General features: G+C 42.8%; 1 protein-coding gene across 1 annotated transcript; it reads right to left on the bottom strand.

Annotated features, from left to right (window-relative positions):
* Positions 1 to 1,144: 1,144 nt before the first annotated feature.
* arvcfa (ARVCF delta catenin family member a) lies at positions 1,145 to 17,109 on the bottom strand. The gene is made up of 16 exons (XM_053645840.1): positions 16,671 to 17,109; positions 11,333 to 11,491; positions 10,274 to 10,441; positions 8,672 to 9,614; positions 8,340 to 8,523; positions 8,032 to 8,149; positions 7,457 to 7,625; positions 7,085 to 7,102; positions 6,768 to 6,839; positions 4,809 to 4,936; positions 4,473 to 4,623; positions 3,917 to 4,109; positions 3,178 to 3,289; positions 2,922 to 3,009; positions 2,633 to 2,709; positions 1,145 to 2,460 (listed from the first exon to the last, which is right to left on the bottom strand). The coding sequence occupies exons 1-16, from the start codon at positions 16,689 to 16,691 to the stop codon at positions 2,368 to 2,370; spliced, it is 2,694 nt and encodes an 897-aa protein (XP_053501815.1). The 5' UTR covers positions 16,692 to 17,109; the 3' UTR covers positions 1,145 to 2,367.

The raw sequence follows: 17,109 nt of genomic DNA, 5'->3' as shown, positions 1-17,109 counted from the left end.
TGTACAATACGAGTGTTAGTTTTCTTGATAAAAAATGAACACACTGTCAGGTCTTTAGTCAGTCCCTCATTTCACGAGTTTGCGATCGCAGAAATAAACGCAAAATCAAGCAAACTCTACAATATTCCGAGGAGCTTGCAATTTTTCAAAATGACCTCAGATCGTCCACAGATCTGGGCCAAGACGCGTCATGTGACATCATCACAACATGCATTCAGCCAAATCCTTCTTTGATTCACATGCACTGAATATGAGCACCGCTAAAAAGTCTCATCTACCGACGAACATCACTGCGAAAGTCCGCACAAAACAATTTCCTGCTATTGCAATTTCGCCAATTCAAGTAGTTTTCCGCAAGAAAATGACGACAACAACAACAACAACAAAAAAAAAAAAAAAACTCTGCAGCAAAATCAGGCATTTACTGTATGGCCTCAACAATCACACAAAAAAAAACTCCACAAAATCCTTGCAGTGTAGATTGAACAGATTCGGCTAACGATTCTGCAGCACATCCAGGGTCATTTCCGCTGCGTCATGTCCAGTGTTTGTGCTCGTACTGTATAGAAACAATAAGCATTAAGTGAAAAGGAATAATCAAACCTTTCTTATGGTTTTCTCTACTACCTTAATTACCCGATTCATATAGCCAGTCTTCCATCCATCCATCCATCTTCTACACCGCTTATCCTTTCTTCAGGGTCACGGGGAAACCTGGAAATCAGGGTACACCCTGGACAGGGTGCCAATCCATCACAGGGCACAATCACACACATTCACTACAGACACTTTGGACATGCCAATCAGCCTACCATGCATGTCTTTGGACTAGGGGAGGAAACCGGAGAACCCGGAGGAAACCCCCGCAGCACGGGGAGAACTCCGCACACACAGGGCCACGGTGGGAATCGAACCCCCGACCCTGGAGGTGTGAGGCGAACGCGCTAACCACGACACCACCGTGCGCCCTATAGCCAGCATATACCCTATATTGGGTACATAAAGTTAAGGTTCACACGATACGCATGTCACAGGCCCATAAAGACAACCTAATTTCTTTACTGGTTTTCCTTCCACACTTAATTTCCCCTATTAAATGATTCAGTTAGCCAATCTATTTATTGTAGGGTGGATTAAGGCATTATGGTTTATGGCTCATCAAGTAATGACATACTGAATTAGGGTTTATGGAATATGTATGCCATAGTCCTTTAAAGACAAAAACGTTTCCTACGATTCCTTCATTCAATTTCCCACTTAAATGGTTTCAATTAGCCTGCGTATTGCCTGCGCGTTGCTCCGAAGCTAATTTTCTGTTGATCCTTTCGCTTAGAAAAGACAAAAAGACCAAAATGATAAAAAGCCTTTTATTGTCAAGCAGTTAAAACACTGACAATGAAGAAGCAATTCAATCCAGTAAGAATTACTTGTTTGACTAATATGGCACAATGACTTTTGTCTGTGATTTTCATAGACTGCTAGTCACATTTAATATCCATAATATACGCTGGTTGCATCTCTTTGCTGTACATAAAAAAAAACAACAAGATAGAATACTGGTCTGTGTTGCATACAGTTAAAGAATATTAGCACTATTATACAATATGTCTTGTTGACAAAAATGAAATAATACAAGGATATATATGGTTTGTAATCAAATATTAACCAGTACTGGGATCATATAATATCTGTACGTTATTCTGGAACAATGGAGCCGGAGGTGCTAAAAACAGAGAATATTTTAGCAGGAGAGCAAAACACTGCATGGAAAAAGAAAAAAAAAAATAATAATACCACAGGCACAATCAGTCAAATTCTCAAAAAAAACAAAAAAAGGAAAAGAAAAGGAAAAAAAAAGAGTCAATTTTCTGCTTTCTGAAGACGCTGGAATAAAATCTGTGGTACGCTTTACTTTCTTCTCTTTCACAAACCCTCATCCAAGTGCAGATCCAGTCACGCCAATATCTTATACAAGTTGTACCTCCATCTCTAAAAAGAGAGAGAAATAAATAAATAAAATATACTTCACACACACATTAGAATTACGGAATCTAACTAAAGTCTGGCTAAAGATTGCTGCAAATGTCCTTCCTGTGCTGAAAGAAGAAATCATTTCTTAGGTCTCGGTGAATATCTGTGTTTTACTCAATGGTTAAGAATTTACCTTATAAAATCCTTTGTGTGTGGGAGAACGACAGTTGTTTGTTTTGCCACCAAGGAGAGACTTGATTTTGAAATAAATAAATAAATAAATAAATAAATAAATAAATAAATCTGTCTGTCCTTGGAGACAAAATCTATGGAAAAACACACAAAAGCGTCTATTTTCATCTGCAAATTTGGCAATTGAGCTCACCAGATGGGGCATCAGACCCAAGAGTCCAAGGGTTGAGGAGTGCGTTCCACTAAGCCAACAGCTGGCCTACTAGTCCTGATGAAATGTCGCTTATCATTTACCCCCTGCAAAAACAATATAATGTAGCACAGCTACAGATTCCCTGTAGTCATAAAACCCCCCTGCAGTACGCTCATATTCGTTCTAAGAACTGAACATGACAATATTTCTAGTGTCTAACCCGAGACGAATGGTCACGGATAGTGTCTTATTACCACACCATGAATGCAAGATTACCTGGAAGGTTTCCCGCTCTATCATATGGCATGGCCCGTCTCCAACTCTGTCACTCTGATCAGTGCTGCAGTATCCATCTGAAGAAGAGACTCATATGTGTATGTAAGCAAGCACAAGCATGTGCCTTAAAATGTCCGTAATATAAAAAGCATGAATGAACGAACGCACCCACTCACGCATACACACACACACACACACACACACACACACACACTCTTTACTTGTAAGTAGGGCATCATGAGTGTGCATTCTGAAAGTAATCAGGACAAAGCCCAAGGATAGCGCTGACCTTGGTTTTTTTCCATTAAGGGAAGTGTGATGTCATCGTTGCCTAGCTTTGCATTCTTCTGCTTTTTGGGGACTCCAGATACTGCTGGCTGGAGATATAAACCACATCCAACCTCACAATCCAAACTGTCAATTACACGTCATTCATTTTACTTTGACCAGCTAGTGATTTTCTATTGAAGGGGTTTTTTTTTTATTTGTTTTTGTTTCGTTTTTTTTTGGCAATATAAAGGCCTATATTATTGAAAGTGTAATACCTTAAAGTGAGATTTATTCCAGCCTCCCTTGGTCAGTGTGTGCCTTAAATCTTTGTAGGCCCACACAGTCTGGAGTACATGCGATGCTGCTTTGTTCTCTCTCAAGGACTGGCTGTAGAATTGAAATTGCGAGTCAGTGACAGGATTGAACCGATTTCTATGCTGATGACGTTCATCTGAATAACAGAATCTAACGCATGTCCCATCAGTTCAAACATAAAACATGGCAGGGGAATGCTGATGTAGGAAAATAATTCACAATGGGGTGCCCTGATACTAGACTATGTATTCCTATAACATTTCATCCTGAAGTGTTTCGTATCTTTTATACCACAGCAAACTACCAACAATTAAAAAAAAAAAAATTAGGTACTTTATTTGTCATACTGCAGAGAACCTGGAAAATCCTCTGTCCTCCAGACTTTCCTGTGGGGGAAAACTGTTACAAAGTGCTGACACTGGAGACTCCTTCCTTCCATTCTATTAATGTCTCTATGCCTGTTGTACTGCTAAACCAAAGGGGGTGTTCCTAGATCTACAAGATCAATGCACTAATAATGGAAGTCTATGTCGCTCAAAAAAGATTCTGGACACCAAGCTTGCCTTAGCTGGTCCATTACATTACATTGTACATGATTTACTACCCCGCCTTGTGCCCGATGCTCCCTGGGATAGGCTCCAGGTTTCCCCGTGACCCTGAAAAGTATAAAGCGGTACAGAAGATGGATGGATTATCTACCTTGTCTTGTTTATGGCCACCAGCTTTTGGATCCCCTGGCCCTGAATAAGGAAGCGAGTATTCTCCAGGTTGTCAGTGATGATCTCGTGTATGGTATTGAGGATTGCCACAACTGTGTCCTCTTCCAGGTTTTTGGCAGGACGTTGCTGGCCGCTGGGCAGATTGCTGACCAGGTCCCTCATGGCGTAGCTCCCTAGCAAAAGCGAACGGCGAGAATATTGAGAAGCATCAATCATACGATACAGCAGCACTGGTTTAAAACATTGTGTTTTAAACATGTGTACAGCAGGTGGGAATGAATTCATAAATGCTTTTTAAATGACCACAAATGATGATGAAAAAGCATAAGAAGATCCTTTCTTCCTGTCAAGAGCGACTGTAGGCAATCATGCGCCTCTCTTAGAACTAACTGTGCATTTCCTATGCAGCTTTCCCATAAGGATGTGATTTTCAGAGCAGCTACTGTGCCATGAGGGGAACCTAGATAGTGGATGTAAATTACAGATAAAAAAAAAAATAAATAAATAAATAAAAAGGTACCTGATTCCATTCTTACCAATGAGATCTTTGTTTTTGTGGTCAATGGCCAGGTTACGGAGGGCAATAGCAATAGCCCTCACCACTTTATCTGCATCTGAATGGAGCAGCTCGACCAGAATAGGCAGGCCTTTCTCTTTCCGTACAGTTGCTCGGATGTAATTAGACCACTGAGAACCAAGAGAGGCAGAATAATGAGTTATTAAAACATGCAAAAAATACAGAGTAAGTCTCATTTGCATGTGTGGGTCTTAGAAGATCATTTCATTCTGTTGTAACACAGGTTCTCATTCAGCCATGGGTTTATATTCCTCCAAAAAAAAACAAAAAAAAATGTTTTAAGCATCCTACTCACAGCCCAGAGTCCTGCAGACAGGTTTTGGAGGGCCCCTGCGGCCGCCTCCAGAGTATTCTGGTTGTGGCTCAGCTTGAGGAGTGACAAATACAGCCTCACAACCTCCGGCTGGTAGAGCAGCTCCAGACCTGCACAGACGTACATGCAGACACTACATCAAACAGCAGAGAACGTCGGCATGAGTGATTCAACTTGATTTGATAATCCAACAAGTGAACCTCTGTATGAGATGGATGTGAGAGACACTGAGCATGTGCAGTAAAAACAGCAGTTTACCATGAGAGTAAAGCATAGAGCAAAACAGATGCAATTTCGAGAATTTTATGGTAATATGTACGACGTTAATAATGGTATTGATATGCTATGTGATATGCTATGTGTGCTGGCCCTGTTTAAAGTCTTCCTGCTCTACGGAACCTTCTATCGAGCATCAGATGCCCCAGACAGCGTGAGTGAAATCCAAAAAGGCACAGTGGCAAGAGACGACCCAAGGCATGTTCCCACAAACACGGATGAATACAGAGCTGAAACTCTTAAGAACTTTTTTTTTTTTACAAGCTCTCAAGGGTCTTTAACGATTCAGCCAGCACAGCAATGAGCCTAGTTTCTGATCCTCTGAACCAAACCTACTTATCTCCACTGAAGCTTTCCAAAGGATATGGATGGGTGACTCAAGGGACCGAAGTCCAAATAAAAACACTGTTTACCTTTGTCAACATCCGCTCGACCCCCCCCGGTGGTTACGATGAATCGATAAAATATATATGAAATAAATACGGTAAGTTATGATTTGTATTATTTATGCTCTCAAGCTCTACTGTGTAAGCAACTTTTCTTCTTCTTTTTTTTTTTCATTTCTCAGGAACCACTCTGAGGTTATTTTGGATTCCTGACAAATCTGGCACTATGAAACCTTAATAGCTCGGGCAATCATTAAAACAGGGATATTTAATAAAGGCTCGTCGGCATGCCGACAGGATGGCACACGCGCATACACGGATAGTGCTTCGCTGAATTCGCTGATAACAGACCTTTAGGTATTGCCCGATACCATTTTTTGCTGCGATGGTATCTGAAAGGATTTAGATAACAGTGTGTTCAGATATTCAAGTGCACCAGAGATACAGTCACTCTTACACTCAGTGACCCAGTTACATAAAATTACAGGATGCAAGTCCTTAAATACCCAGCGATCCTTTCTTCATCCATGTAAAAAGCGCTCGTCTGATCAATCTATGACGTTTCCACGCAGAGGCAAAAAAAAAAAAAAAAAAATCCAGCATGACGTGTTGACACGAAACACGAGCGTAACAAGTGTCTCAGCGCATCACGGCACTGCTATTTCTCTCGTCTTAAAAATACCTTTCTCTGCATACTTGACACAGCAGCTAAAAAACACTTAATTACCCTCCTACACACAACAAACGCTATCTTGGCTTGGATTTCATCTCCACTTGGTGCGGAACACTCGCCTTAGCTTATCTGTGTTTCCCTGGTTCACCTCCCTCAAGGCCTCCCTCAGAAGCTCTGTCGTCTTCCTGTGACCCGCCTGCTCTCCTCAGCAATGCTGCTCCCACACTCTCTCCATCTGCCAAACTTAACACACATTTGACTTCAGGCTGAATGCAGACTAGCAAACTACATATGGTGCCTACATCTCCACAAATTTGGTCCTGAATTTAACACGCTGCTTAACCTTCGGGTCTGTCTGTTGGCAGTCCACATGCATTATATTTAAAAAAAACGAAAAAACGAAAACAACAACAACAACAAAAAAAAACCAACTAGTGCCTGCTCTTAAAAAAAAAAGTTTTACTTTTGAAATATTTTATATTCCACATGGGGAGGGGATGGATTAAAACTTCGTGTGGTGAAAGGATCCAAATGGAGTATGGGTATGGATATAGATGGTTTGAATAGAATATATAATTCGAAGGTGAAACTAAGGGAAATGTGCACCTTTCGTCGGGAGCGTGCGCTTGGACATGTCCAAAGTGCTGTTTGTTTTGTCGCTCGTTCCGTGTTTCCGGCCTGGAAAAGGCAAACCACTGTAAGCATTGCAAAGGCGGCGTGATTCAAAAAAATCTCAAGCATCAAGCATTTTACATAGTCCAGAGCTTGAGTATATGTGTGGGAGGCACTGTGGGTGTTGGAGAGGGAGTGCTGGAAAAAAAAAAAAATCAAGTGTATGTGACATGACTGGAAATAAAGCATCAAGGTTTTGCAGCACTGTCTACTGAACACTCAAAGCAAGGCAGGAACAGAAGCACACTCACACTGATTGAACCACTCCTCTGCAGATGAAGACAGTCGGACCAACAGTGTGAAAGCAAAACACATAAAAAAAATAAAAAAAAAAAGAGACATTCACAATGGCAGAATATATGTTGACGTGTGACATTACAACGGCTGGGATTACCCAGATCCTGTTTCAGTACATCATTACAAAACAGCAATTATTCATATTGGCCATAATATATTCAGTAGAGAAGAGAGCTGTATTGCCATTCTAGCCATATACAAGTATACAGTAGACAGAAACGTTCTGTGAGCTTCTGTTGTTTCGTTTGCTCTCCTCGTGGAACGCCTATGGAGACTGTGGGAACTGATACTCAAAGACAATTAGACATGTCCATTAAATACCTAACCTTTGGTACTACGTCCACCAAAGCAATCGGGCACGTCCTTTTTCTTCTGGTAGCTCCTTGGCTTTGTGGTCTGAATAGTTGGGGCACTGTAAAATTTCTCTGCCCCTGGGACCTCTTTGTGCACATGGTAGGATAGATTACGTAGAATGCAGACACAGTTCTCGACAGACTGCGGAAAGCACAAAAGAGACTGAACAAAGTAAACAACGATCTTGACTGCTTCATTTCAAATCCATTGTGGGAGTATACAGAGGCAAAATTATGAAAATTGTGCCACTGTCCAAATACTTATGGACCTTGTTGTAGATAGACAGACAGATAGATAGATAGATAGATAGATAGATAGATGGATGGATAGAAAGAACACCATTTTTGATTACATTTTGGATTGCAGGATCATTCCTCATGGGAGTACAGACTTTATATTGCAAGGCAATAAGAAGGTAATATTACACAATATCCAGGTCCAGCTAGATAGATTTCAGTATAGATTTTCATCATGCCTTTGTGGGGTTTGTTTGTTTTTAATGTATTCTTCTTTTATTGGCCATCTTGCCCTGTTCTAGTTATTTTACCTTGTTATTCATATCCCTCCTAGCCACAGCAGAGTAAAGGGCATGGAGCAGAGCATCCACAAGTCCCTCACACTCACGCATCTGCTGTCGAGCCTCAGCCCCATCTGAACTCACATTCCTGCAGGGGAAAATGCTCTTGTAAACGTAAGCTACACACTACCATTAATAAAGGAGAATCTCAAAACCAGATCACAATAAATGCTTAAATATTTCTGCATGTGGTTCAATGAAACTCCAACCATATTCATGGAAGTATTAAGCTAGGAAATTGAGGACTGACTCGGTAAAATATATACGGCAAAAACTACCTTAAACATCCAGATGTGTTCTTGAAAACTGTGGTCCATTCTGGTGCTCCTGGTCTGGATGGGTCATTGGGATCCCCTCTTAAACCCGAGTGTGGGATGATGATCTCATCAGTCAGTGTCTGAAGCCCATGGTTGATGATGGCCATCTTCAGGGGTTCGTGAGATGAGAGGTTCCACAGGGTTCCTGAGAGGGCAGATTATGGCTTTCACTTTTGAGTGATAGAATGATCAACCATGAACGTACCAACGTATCTTCAGTACCATGTACATTCTCAGCTCAACAGCTCAACCAACTGCCACTGAATAATGGCTGAATGCCAAATAAAACAAACCTGTAACTAACTCTCGGACCTCCATGTCACTAGTCTTTCTCAGCAGCCTCAGCAGTGTAGGAATGCCATCACTGTTTTTGATGGCCACCTTGTTGAAGTGATCCCTGCCAAAGGAAATATTCCTCAGGGCTCCACAGGCCTTGCGGTACACCTCGGCTTTGGGGTGGTCCAACAACCCCACCAACATGGGGATGCCATGGAGTTGCCTCACGTCCTGCTTCACCTTGTCATTCTCGTAACAGAGGTGCTGCAGATAGGCGGCGGCATTAGACTTGACGGGGTCCATGGGGTGGCTAAGCATGGCAATGACCTCCCGCAAGTTAGGGTCCCTCCACCGAGGGTCCTTGCGAATGGTGTCCAGGCTGACCATGCTGGCACGTTTATGAGGAATCAGGGTCTGCATCCTGTACAGATCCTGCAGGAAGGGATGCGGTAATGGACCGAGGTGATCGTCAACCGCAAGATCCAGTGTAGGTCTCAAGGGGAGGGTTCCACCCATCATAGGATGACTGATCGCAGGGATTCCTGACCTCAGGTCAGCACCGTCCTGATCTCCCTTGGCGGCGCCATTGCACACCGGTCCTCCAATTCGACCGAAGCTGTCTCTGTGAAGTGGGAGGGTATAGCAGTTCTCTAAGTAGTTCCTGGATGGCAGGTTTGTGTAAGAAGGAGGGAACAGGAAAGCATGTGGAATGGTGCCATGATTGCTGAGGTCTACCCGAGGACTTTGGAGAGTGCTATGCCTGACAGGCTGGTCTTTGATGTTTTCAGCCGGAGTGTCAGACGACGTGTTGGTGTCAGAGTCGGGGGTTATTGTTGCAGTCTGAGATGAACTACATTCATCTTCTTTCTCCACTGAGGCATTGGAAGTAAGAATGCCCTCTGAATCTTGAGAGCCCTCACACGCTGTCTGAAATGTCTCTGTTGCATCAGTTATACTTTCCTGAGAAGGAAGAAAAGGACATTGAAAGAGTTATTCTCTCGGTCCTATTTCCAATTTTAACCATCGATTCATCAGCCCCTTTTTTTTTTTATTACTCTTGAATCTATTTATAACATTTTTATAACAATTTTAAGGGACTAAGGGTTCCTAAATGAAAGCCAAACCTAAAACAGGGATTCTATCTGTTATGCTGTTAATCCTGTAATGATTTTCTGCTGTGCTGGCAACGAGGGCTGAATTTATATTTAGCCGAGTACTTGACATGCACAACTTACATAGAAACAATTTCTCACTCAGCTGAAAATTACTTTAATGTGGACTTTGAAATGAGATCCAGAGGAGCTCCTATTGAGCTTGGAACATTGCCAGCAGCAGGGAGGTTTGACGCAATGAAACGGATCCTATGTATCCGCTGATCAATTTGATCAAATCTGTAGAGTGTTATGTCCATATCTTAAGAGGTACCAATGTAGCACAATATCCCGTCAAAGCATGCAATGTGAATGAAAAAAATGCTGACATGACTCTGCACGTACAAGCACACACGATGAACTAAATCCGACCTAGGATCAAGACCATTTCGGTAGAATACAAGTGACGCTTGCAGAATGCCAAAATGGCCGATGCCTACATCAGCACTGCATGCAGTCGAGTTGTACAGAGTTTTTAATGAATGCGAGTCTGTGTATCTGTGTTTTGTAGGTTGGCATCCTCACCTCCAGCTGTTTTGGCACAACTTCCTCGTGAGAGCTGGAAGCACTGAGGGGGTTCAACTCAGTGTCAGGGCTGGAGGACTTCTCTGTCCCTATCCCTGAGCTCTCGTCATTCTGCAGCAGCATCCCAATACAATCACAGCATTGTTGAATTAATGCGCTTCATTAACATGACATGGCATGTTCTGAATCAACAATATGATATATAGTAATGATATGTATCACATGGACAAAGCTATATACCACTGAAAATAATACACACTCACTGGACACTTGATTAGGAAAACCTGCTCATACACCTACTCATTCATGCAATTATCCAATCAGCCAGTGCAGATACGGGTCAAGAGCTTCGGTTAATGCTCATCAAACATCAGGACGGGGAAACGATGTGATCTCGGAGAGGTCAGAGGAGAAGGGCCGGACTGGTTCTAGCTGACAGGATGGCTACGGTAATTCAAATAAGCACTCTCTACAGCCATGGTGAGCAGAACAGCATGTCAGCATGCACACCACATCGAGCCTTGAGGTGGACGAGTCTGTGCTCACAGTAGCCTCAGATATTTCTGTTCTTGTATACTGTTTAAACTCTATGGACTGTTGTGTGTGAAATTCCCAAGAACTCGGTTTTTTTTTCTCTGAAATACTCAAACCAGCTCTTGACCTGCATCTGCATGACTGTATGAATTGCACTGCTGCTATAGAATCGCTGTTTGGATTATTTCATGAATGAGCAGTGTATGTGTGTTAGTAATACAGTGGCCAGCGAGTGTATATAACAGCACCTCCTCAGTTGGTAGACAGATGGATAGATAGACAGACAAACAGTATATTTCTATTTGTGCATTTTAAACCAAGCATGTTAAAATCCAGCCCTAAATCATATTCTGACATATCACCTATTACTCTTTAGCCGGTACACCACAGGGCAACATTCATAAAGCTTTCCTCGACCTCCATCGTCGCAACTCTTCCATTAACCCACTGCTCAGAAACGTGACCTACGTTAGTCTCCGTGTTCTGTGCGCTTCCATTGGTGGACGTGAACGTGCTCAGGTCAGAGGACGGCGTGTCCGGTATGTCTTCTGCAGATGGCACCTCTTCAGTTGGCTCTTTGGTCTGCTTAGTTGAGGGCAAAGCTGCAGGATCTTCTAGGCTCTGCTCCTTTGGCCCAAAGACAACGGGGGGGTGGGGGGGTCAGTTGAAGTGGCATTAGTAATAACAGACGCTGACCAGAGGAACAGAAGTTGACCTGAGTAAAATGCTGATCTTAGCAGGCCTAAAAGCTAACGTGAGCCTGCAGATACGGATTATTCTTTAAGGAGGACATTCTGACGCTTTATCTTCCTCTTTTACGTGAATGTAAGCAAAAAACGAGTCTCAGATAATTAAAACGTCTCTGAATATCTCGTGATGAATTCTTAAAAAGGGCCTAGGGCGAATTTGTGAAATGACTCTCATCTCACTGTACATAACTCACAAACATTCTTTCACAAAAAGAAAAAAAGGAAAAAAAATAAAAATAAATGCACAGCATGCTCCAATACACTTAGGACTGGTGAATAATGCATGAGTTTCTTTAAGCCAGAACTTTCTAGACACAACAAACTTTAAATATATTTAGCGTGTGTGTGTGTGTGTGTAAAGCCAGTTCACGAGAAAGTCCCCAAATTGAACAGGAAAACAGTCGATATAGAAACGACCCAGTTTACAAGTACAGTCTTATGTAAACGTGCTTAATTCTGTGTCTCCAATGACCTGCTTAAACATATTTGCTTCTTTTTCTTTTTTTAATTTACTACTAAATGCACAGCCAAATTCAGCAGCTACTCTTATTCACAGCTTCACTTATTAAGGCTTGGCAATTATAGCCTCATTTCCCTGGATTAACTATTACAACACTTACAACTATAAGTGTCTGCTGCTTTCCAGGTATAGATGTTTATCATTAGTAAAACCCAGAGTATCAATATGGTCTGACATATTATGTCTCTGTCTGTAGTGGAGATATTGGAATTTATGGAAATGCAAAAATAATGTTCTCTCTCTCTCTCTCTCTCTCTCTCTCTCTCTCTTACTGTTACTTTCTCTTTGCGCTTGGAGCGTTCAACACGCATACACTCTCACAGCACAACCTGAGAGATGTTCGCCTACACACTCGCTAATGGTGGAAAAGAAAAAAGCAGTCGAAAGTAGGGTTACATTTTAGTCGAGTTCATGATGACAATGTTCTTGCCACAAAATGCAATAAAACCCTTTGCTGCTAATGTTGTTATTACTGGAGGTAATACTGGCAGTGGTGCAGAACACCTTGTGGATGTGCTGTAACTACTAGAACCACAGGTACAGAGTTTGCTAGGATAGTACTGACATTTTAAATAGGCTATTAAATAAAAAAATAAGAAATAATCTCAAATTTAAAAAATAAATAAATAAATAAATAAATTCTCAAAGTGCTTTATGGGCCAAAGTTTAAACGATTAAACGAAGTAACTTCACTGTGCAAGTAACGCGTTTACAGTGGGGGTGGGGTAACGTGAAGTGAGGATAATGCACTAGCCACTAATGCATTTTTAACATTTGGGAATATTTGATTAGTTTATCAGATACACTTACATAATACCTAACATACAGTTTCTAATACATAGTACTATAGGTACCTAATAAATTGGCAGCTTAATTGATAGTGTAAATCAGAATAATCAAAAGGTTCATGTAAACACCTCAAGCGAAAGCGAGTAAACCCAACTGAGGTCAATTCGAATGAAACTTCACCCTGAGTGACTGTAAGGAAGCATGTTATGCATTTGAATTTGCAGAAAAAAAACTGGACGTTGGATGGGATGTGAGATGGTCTTCAAACTAACACTTTGAAGCAGATGCAGGATGCAAACCGACATCCTGCATCTAACTGCGCGTTTAATAATCGTTAGACATTCAGTGAGCATGCACGACATTCTGTAAAAATGTTTTTTTTGTGGTTGTTTTTTTTAAAAAAAAAAAAAAACTCGAGAAAAAACCTGCGCATTTCTTCCAGACAGTTGCTTTTAGCGTCGCGTGCATTTTGTATTATTTTCAACAACCAAACAAACTCTTCTTATCGCTGGCCGTATAAATAAATAAATAAATAAATCACACTCCTGCGAAGATGGAAATGATTCAAATCTCCTTAAAAACACAAGCGGCATGATTTTTTTAAAAAAAAAGCCCAATGTGCTGCCTAGACTCGTCAATGCCGACGCTAAACCGCTCTCTACGCACGCGTTTGATCGCGTTACATACAGCATGGACGTAAATGACGAGGTTTGTTTGACGCTTCATTTGGGAGCCGCGATCAGAATCGCTGCATGTAAACACAGCCACCGAGTTGGCACTTCGTTCGGTATTAGATGATGAACGATAAACAGAATAACGACCCAATGTTGATTCCATTCTTAATGAATTGCGTCGTTTTCTTGCAGAATAATGGGAAAAAAAAAGGACAGAATTCGAGTAGCTCTACACTACCAAACTGATAAGCAGTATCACTGCTGAGAACACTAGTATGGATGACATCCTACTGTTTTCCATCCGTGTTCCTAGGCTGCGGTCATATCTCTCAGCCCCATTAGAGTAATTACTGCACTGTCAAGCCGTTCGTAGCTTCGAGTACAGTTCCTTTGTCTTCGAATCATAAAGCAATCTTTTTTAAATTACAGTGCATGATGAGACAGTTAAGGGAGGCAGCCATGCGTTTATAAAAAAGGACGGCTGGACTATCAGTGTGACAGTGTGGCAACAAACGCCTGATTGCTCTGGAAACAAGCATCGGCCCTTCACCATCACACTAAGCATGCCAATGAGATCCTCTTTCTCTTTGAACAGTCCAAGCTCTGAACCGAACCACCACCATCGAATTCTCCGAAGCAATGCGACTCGAGGATCAACAGACTGATGTGACAGTGATGCAGATCATCGATCCATGGAGAGAGAAAAAAAACCCCACAAAACTTTGCACGCCACTCGTTAAAGAAACGTACACGTACGTGAACTCGTGATGGCGCTGCCTGATCCTCACACACCTCTGTTACTGTGCTTGTTTAAACTGCCTGATGCTCTACTTTTGCTTGAAGATTTGTATGCTTGTGGTTCACCTGCCGCTGTAGATGGTCCCGTGTGGATACAGCTTTGCTTCAGTGGACAATCAGTTAAGAGCTGCTGCTGTAATAATAAAAGTCTGTCCTGTGCTCATCCCGGTACTCACAGCACACTAAGTACTGCTTAATTTTACAGTATACAGTTGTAGAAGAGTAACGATTTTTTATCCTTCTATCCAGTGTCACCTAGAAGAGGATGGGTTCTCTTTGGAGATTCACGGTTTCTTACTCATGTCCTCTCAGGGAGTTTTTGTCTGCCACCGTCGCCTCCAATCCTATTTACGTATCTAAGTCTACATCTGGGTTTCTGTAAAGCTGCTTTGTGATAAAGTCTCGTTAAAAGTGCTGATATTTAAGGGACGTGGACGATGCTTTTCAACCTGCGCATCTCGTAGTGGATCTGTACACAGCGCTCGCTTGTAAAAGTCTAAGGGCAGTTGTTGAATCCCGCTTTTGCAAAACAAGTCTTTTTCGACAACACTTTCATGCATAGTTCTGTCAAGTGTTCGACTTTCATGTCGTGTTTCTCAAAAGGCTGAGCTCGAAATCTGCTTATTTTGTACTTTCGGGGAGTGTGGTTACGCGTGGCTAATGTGAACACATCAAACAACCTTCAGGGAAAGTGCAACTGGGCTTTATACTGGATAAAAGTCACAGAATTCACTTTTAAGGCTTTTTTTTTTTTTTGGCATGTCAGTATCAGAGTACAAGATCTCATGATACAGTGCAACGGCTGTAGATTTGATATCTCAAACTGATGTATCAACTCGGAGCGTCCACGCTCTCAATCCGACGTAAATGGGTCTGGAATGGAACGGCCGGAGGGAAGAAGGCAAAGTGTGAGAGCTTGTCATAAGGGATTTGCATTAGAGCTCTCCACAGCCGGCATGCTTTCATGCCCATAGGCCGTGGGATTCTCTGTGATCCCGCAGTCCTCCTTGCGGCATTAATTCCCAATCCTCCTCTGCATAAGCTCTGTAACACTCCAAAATGTGGCACGTTTACGGCGCCACTCGTCACCCCCCCGCAATCTTGTGACACCCTGTAATAGTGCTCGTGCAATCGTCTTGAGTAAATGCAGCACTAACTCTATCATCCCCCTCATCCTTTTCTCTCTCCCCACTGGCCACGGTGCTCAATCACGCCGTCAAACACGCTTATCAGTTTAACCGCACAGACCGAGGGACAACCGGGCTCAGCGTTCCTAACGAGCACGACCCGCTCAAGGGCACATCAGAGGCACGCCGGCCATAACGTCTTGTCAGAAACCCGAGTCTGACAGATGAATCATTCACTGATGACAAAGCCGAGATAGAACTGATATGCACTGTTTGCATCACCTCAAGTCTCGGCCCGGGCAGCTGTGGACCAACGTTGATGCGTGAGACAGATGCACCATGTTTGGGTCTTCCACAGTTGCTTCACATCCTCTGTGAATATTCTTCTTCCCTAATTCCGCTTACCTTCTCCCGATAAGCATGAACGATCAGAAGTTTTTCTGCATGCTGTCAGTGGCTCATGGAAAACACACACAAGCGCACATGCGCCTGCGCGCGCGCGCGCACACACCTATGCCTCTGCAGTATTGCCTGCTAGTCTTAGCAGGAACCATCATCCCAACAGACACCCCCCCTCCCCTCCCCTCCTACCCCCACCCCCCACCCCACACCAACACGCTCCCTCAGAGCTGAGCAGCGCACCGCTTCAGCAGAAAGCCAAAAGCATCTCCTGCGCACACACACACACACACACACACACACACACGCCCTGCAGCCTGATGATAGTTAATCACGCGCTAAACCCGCATATTTACATCGGCTTCCGCTTGGGAGAGCGTGCGTTTCCCTACAGAGGATCTCACTCTCGTACAAAAGCGTCTCTGCGGGTGTTTATACACCTCGTTATCCATAACCAACCAGAACATCTTGCAAATCGCTGCATGTTGTGCGTGCATGTGTGTATGCGCGCGCGCGCGCCTGTGTGTGCGTGTGTGTGTGTGTGTGTGTGTGTCATAGAAAAATCCAGAGAGCGGTGATGCGCGCGCTGGTTCGTTTTATGATGATGATGATGATTATGATTATTATTATTTTAAAAAGCAGCAGATGCGATGCGGCGCGTGAGGAAATAAAAAAGGTCGAAGGGAACCAGGAAACAAATAAGAGGAGAAAATGAAGGAGGGGTAAAAAAAAAAAAAAAAAAAAACTCACCTCTTTCACCTCCGCCGGCATAATGAGTGGCGAGTGGCGTCGGGTGTAGCGAGCTAACGTTTCTCTCTCTCTCTCTTTCTCTCTTTCCTTCTTGTCTTTCTTTCCTTCACCTCTTACTCCTGTTCTGTTCTTCGGGACAGAGTTTTTAAGCGCTAACGGCTCAGGGGAGCGCAGCCATCCTATCTGCGGCTCGTGCGTGCGTCCACGCGCGCGCTCGCTCGCTCGCGCTCACACACTAGAGTCTCCGCCAACGAATCGGTTCTTTTTGAACGACTCTTCTGAGCGAATTCAAAGTTGCGGCCGTTCTGCATGTATATTTGTTAATTAGGCTGTGTGGTTTTGCGTTGTGTTTGATGTGTAAAGCGCGAATTGTGAAAAACAACAACAACAACAACAACAACAACAAAATCTACAGGATGAGGTGACAGACAGGAGTGTG

This window comes from Ictalurus furcatus, chromosome 16 (assembly GCF_023375685.1).
Source record: "Ictalurus furcatus strain D&B chromosome 16, Billie_1.0, whole genome shotgun sequence".
NCBI classification, from domain to species: Eukaryota; Metazoa; Chordata; class Actinopteri; order Siluriformes; family Ictaluridae; genus Ictalurus; species Ictalurus furcatus.
This window is presented reverse-complemented; position numbering and strand designations above follow the sequence as displayed.

What these genes read in the sequence shown, in the direction of transcription:
- arvcfa (XM_053645840.1), bottom strand. Translation starts at nt 16,691, where the DNA reads ATGCCGGCGGAGGTGAAAGAG. An exon ending in GTGGCCATAAACAAGACAAG is followed by an intron (nt 3,290 to 3,916) that starts GTAGATAATCCA and finishes TCAATTCTACAG; the next exon opens with CCAGTCCTTGAGAGAGAACA. An exon ending in CTTAATGGAAAAAAACCAAG is followed by an intron (nt 2,710 to 2,921) that starts GTCAGCGCTATC and finishes TCTCTTCTTCAG; the next exon opens with ATGGATACTGCAGCACTGAT.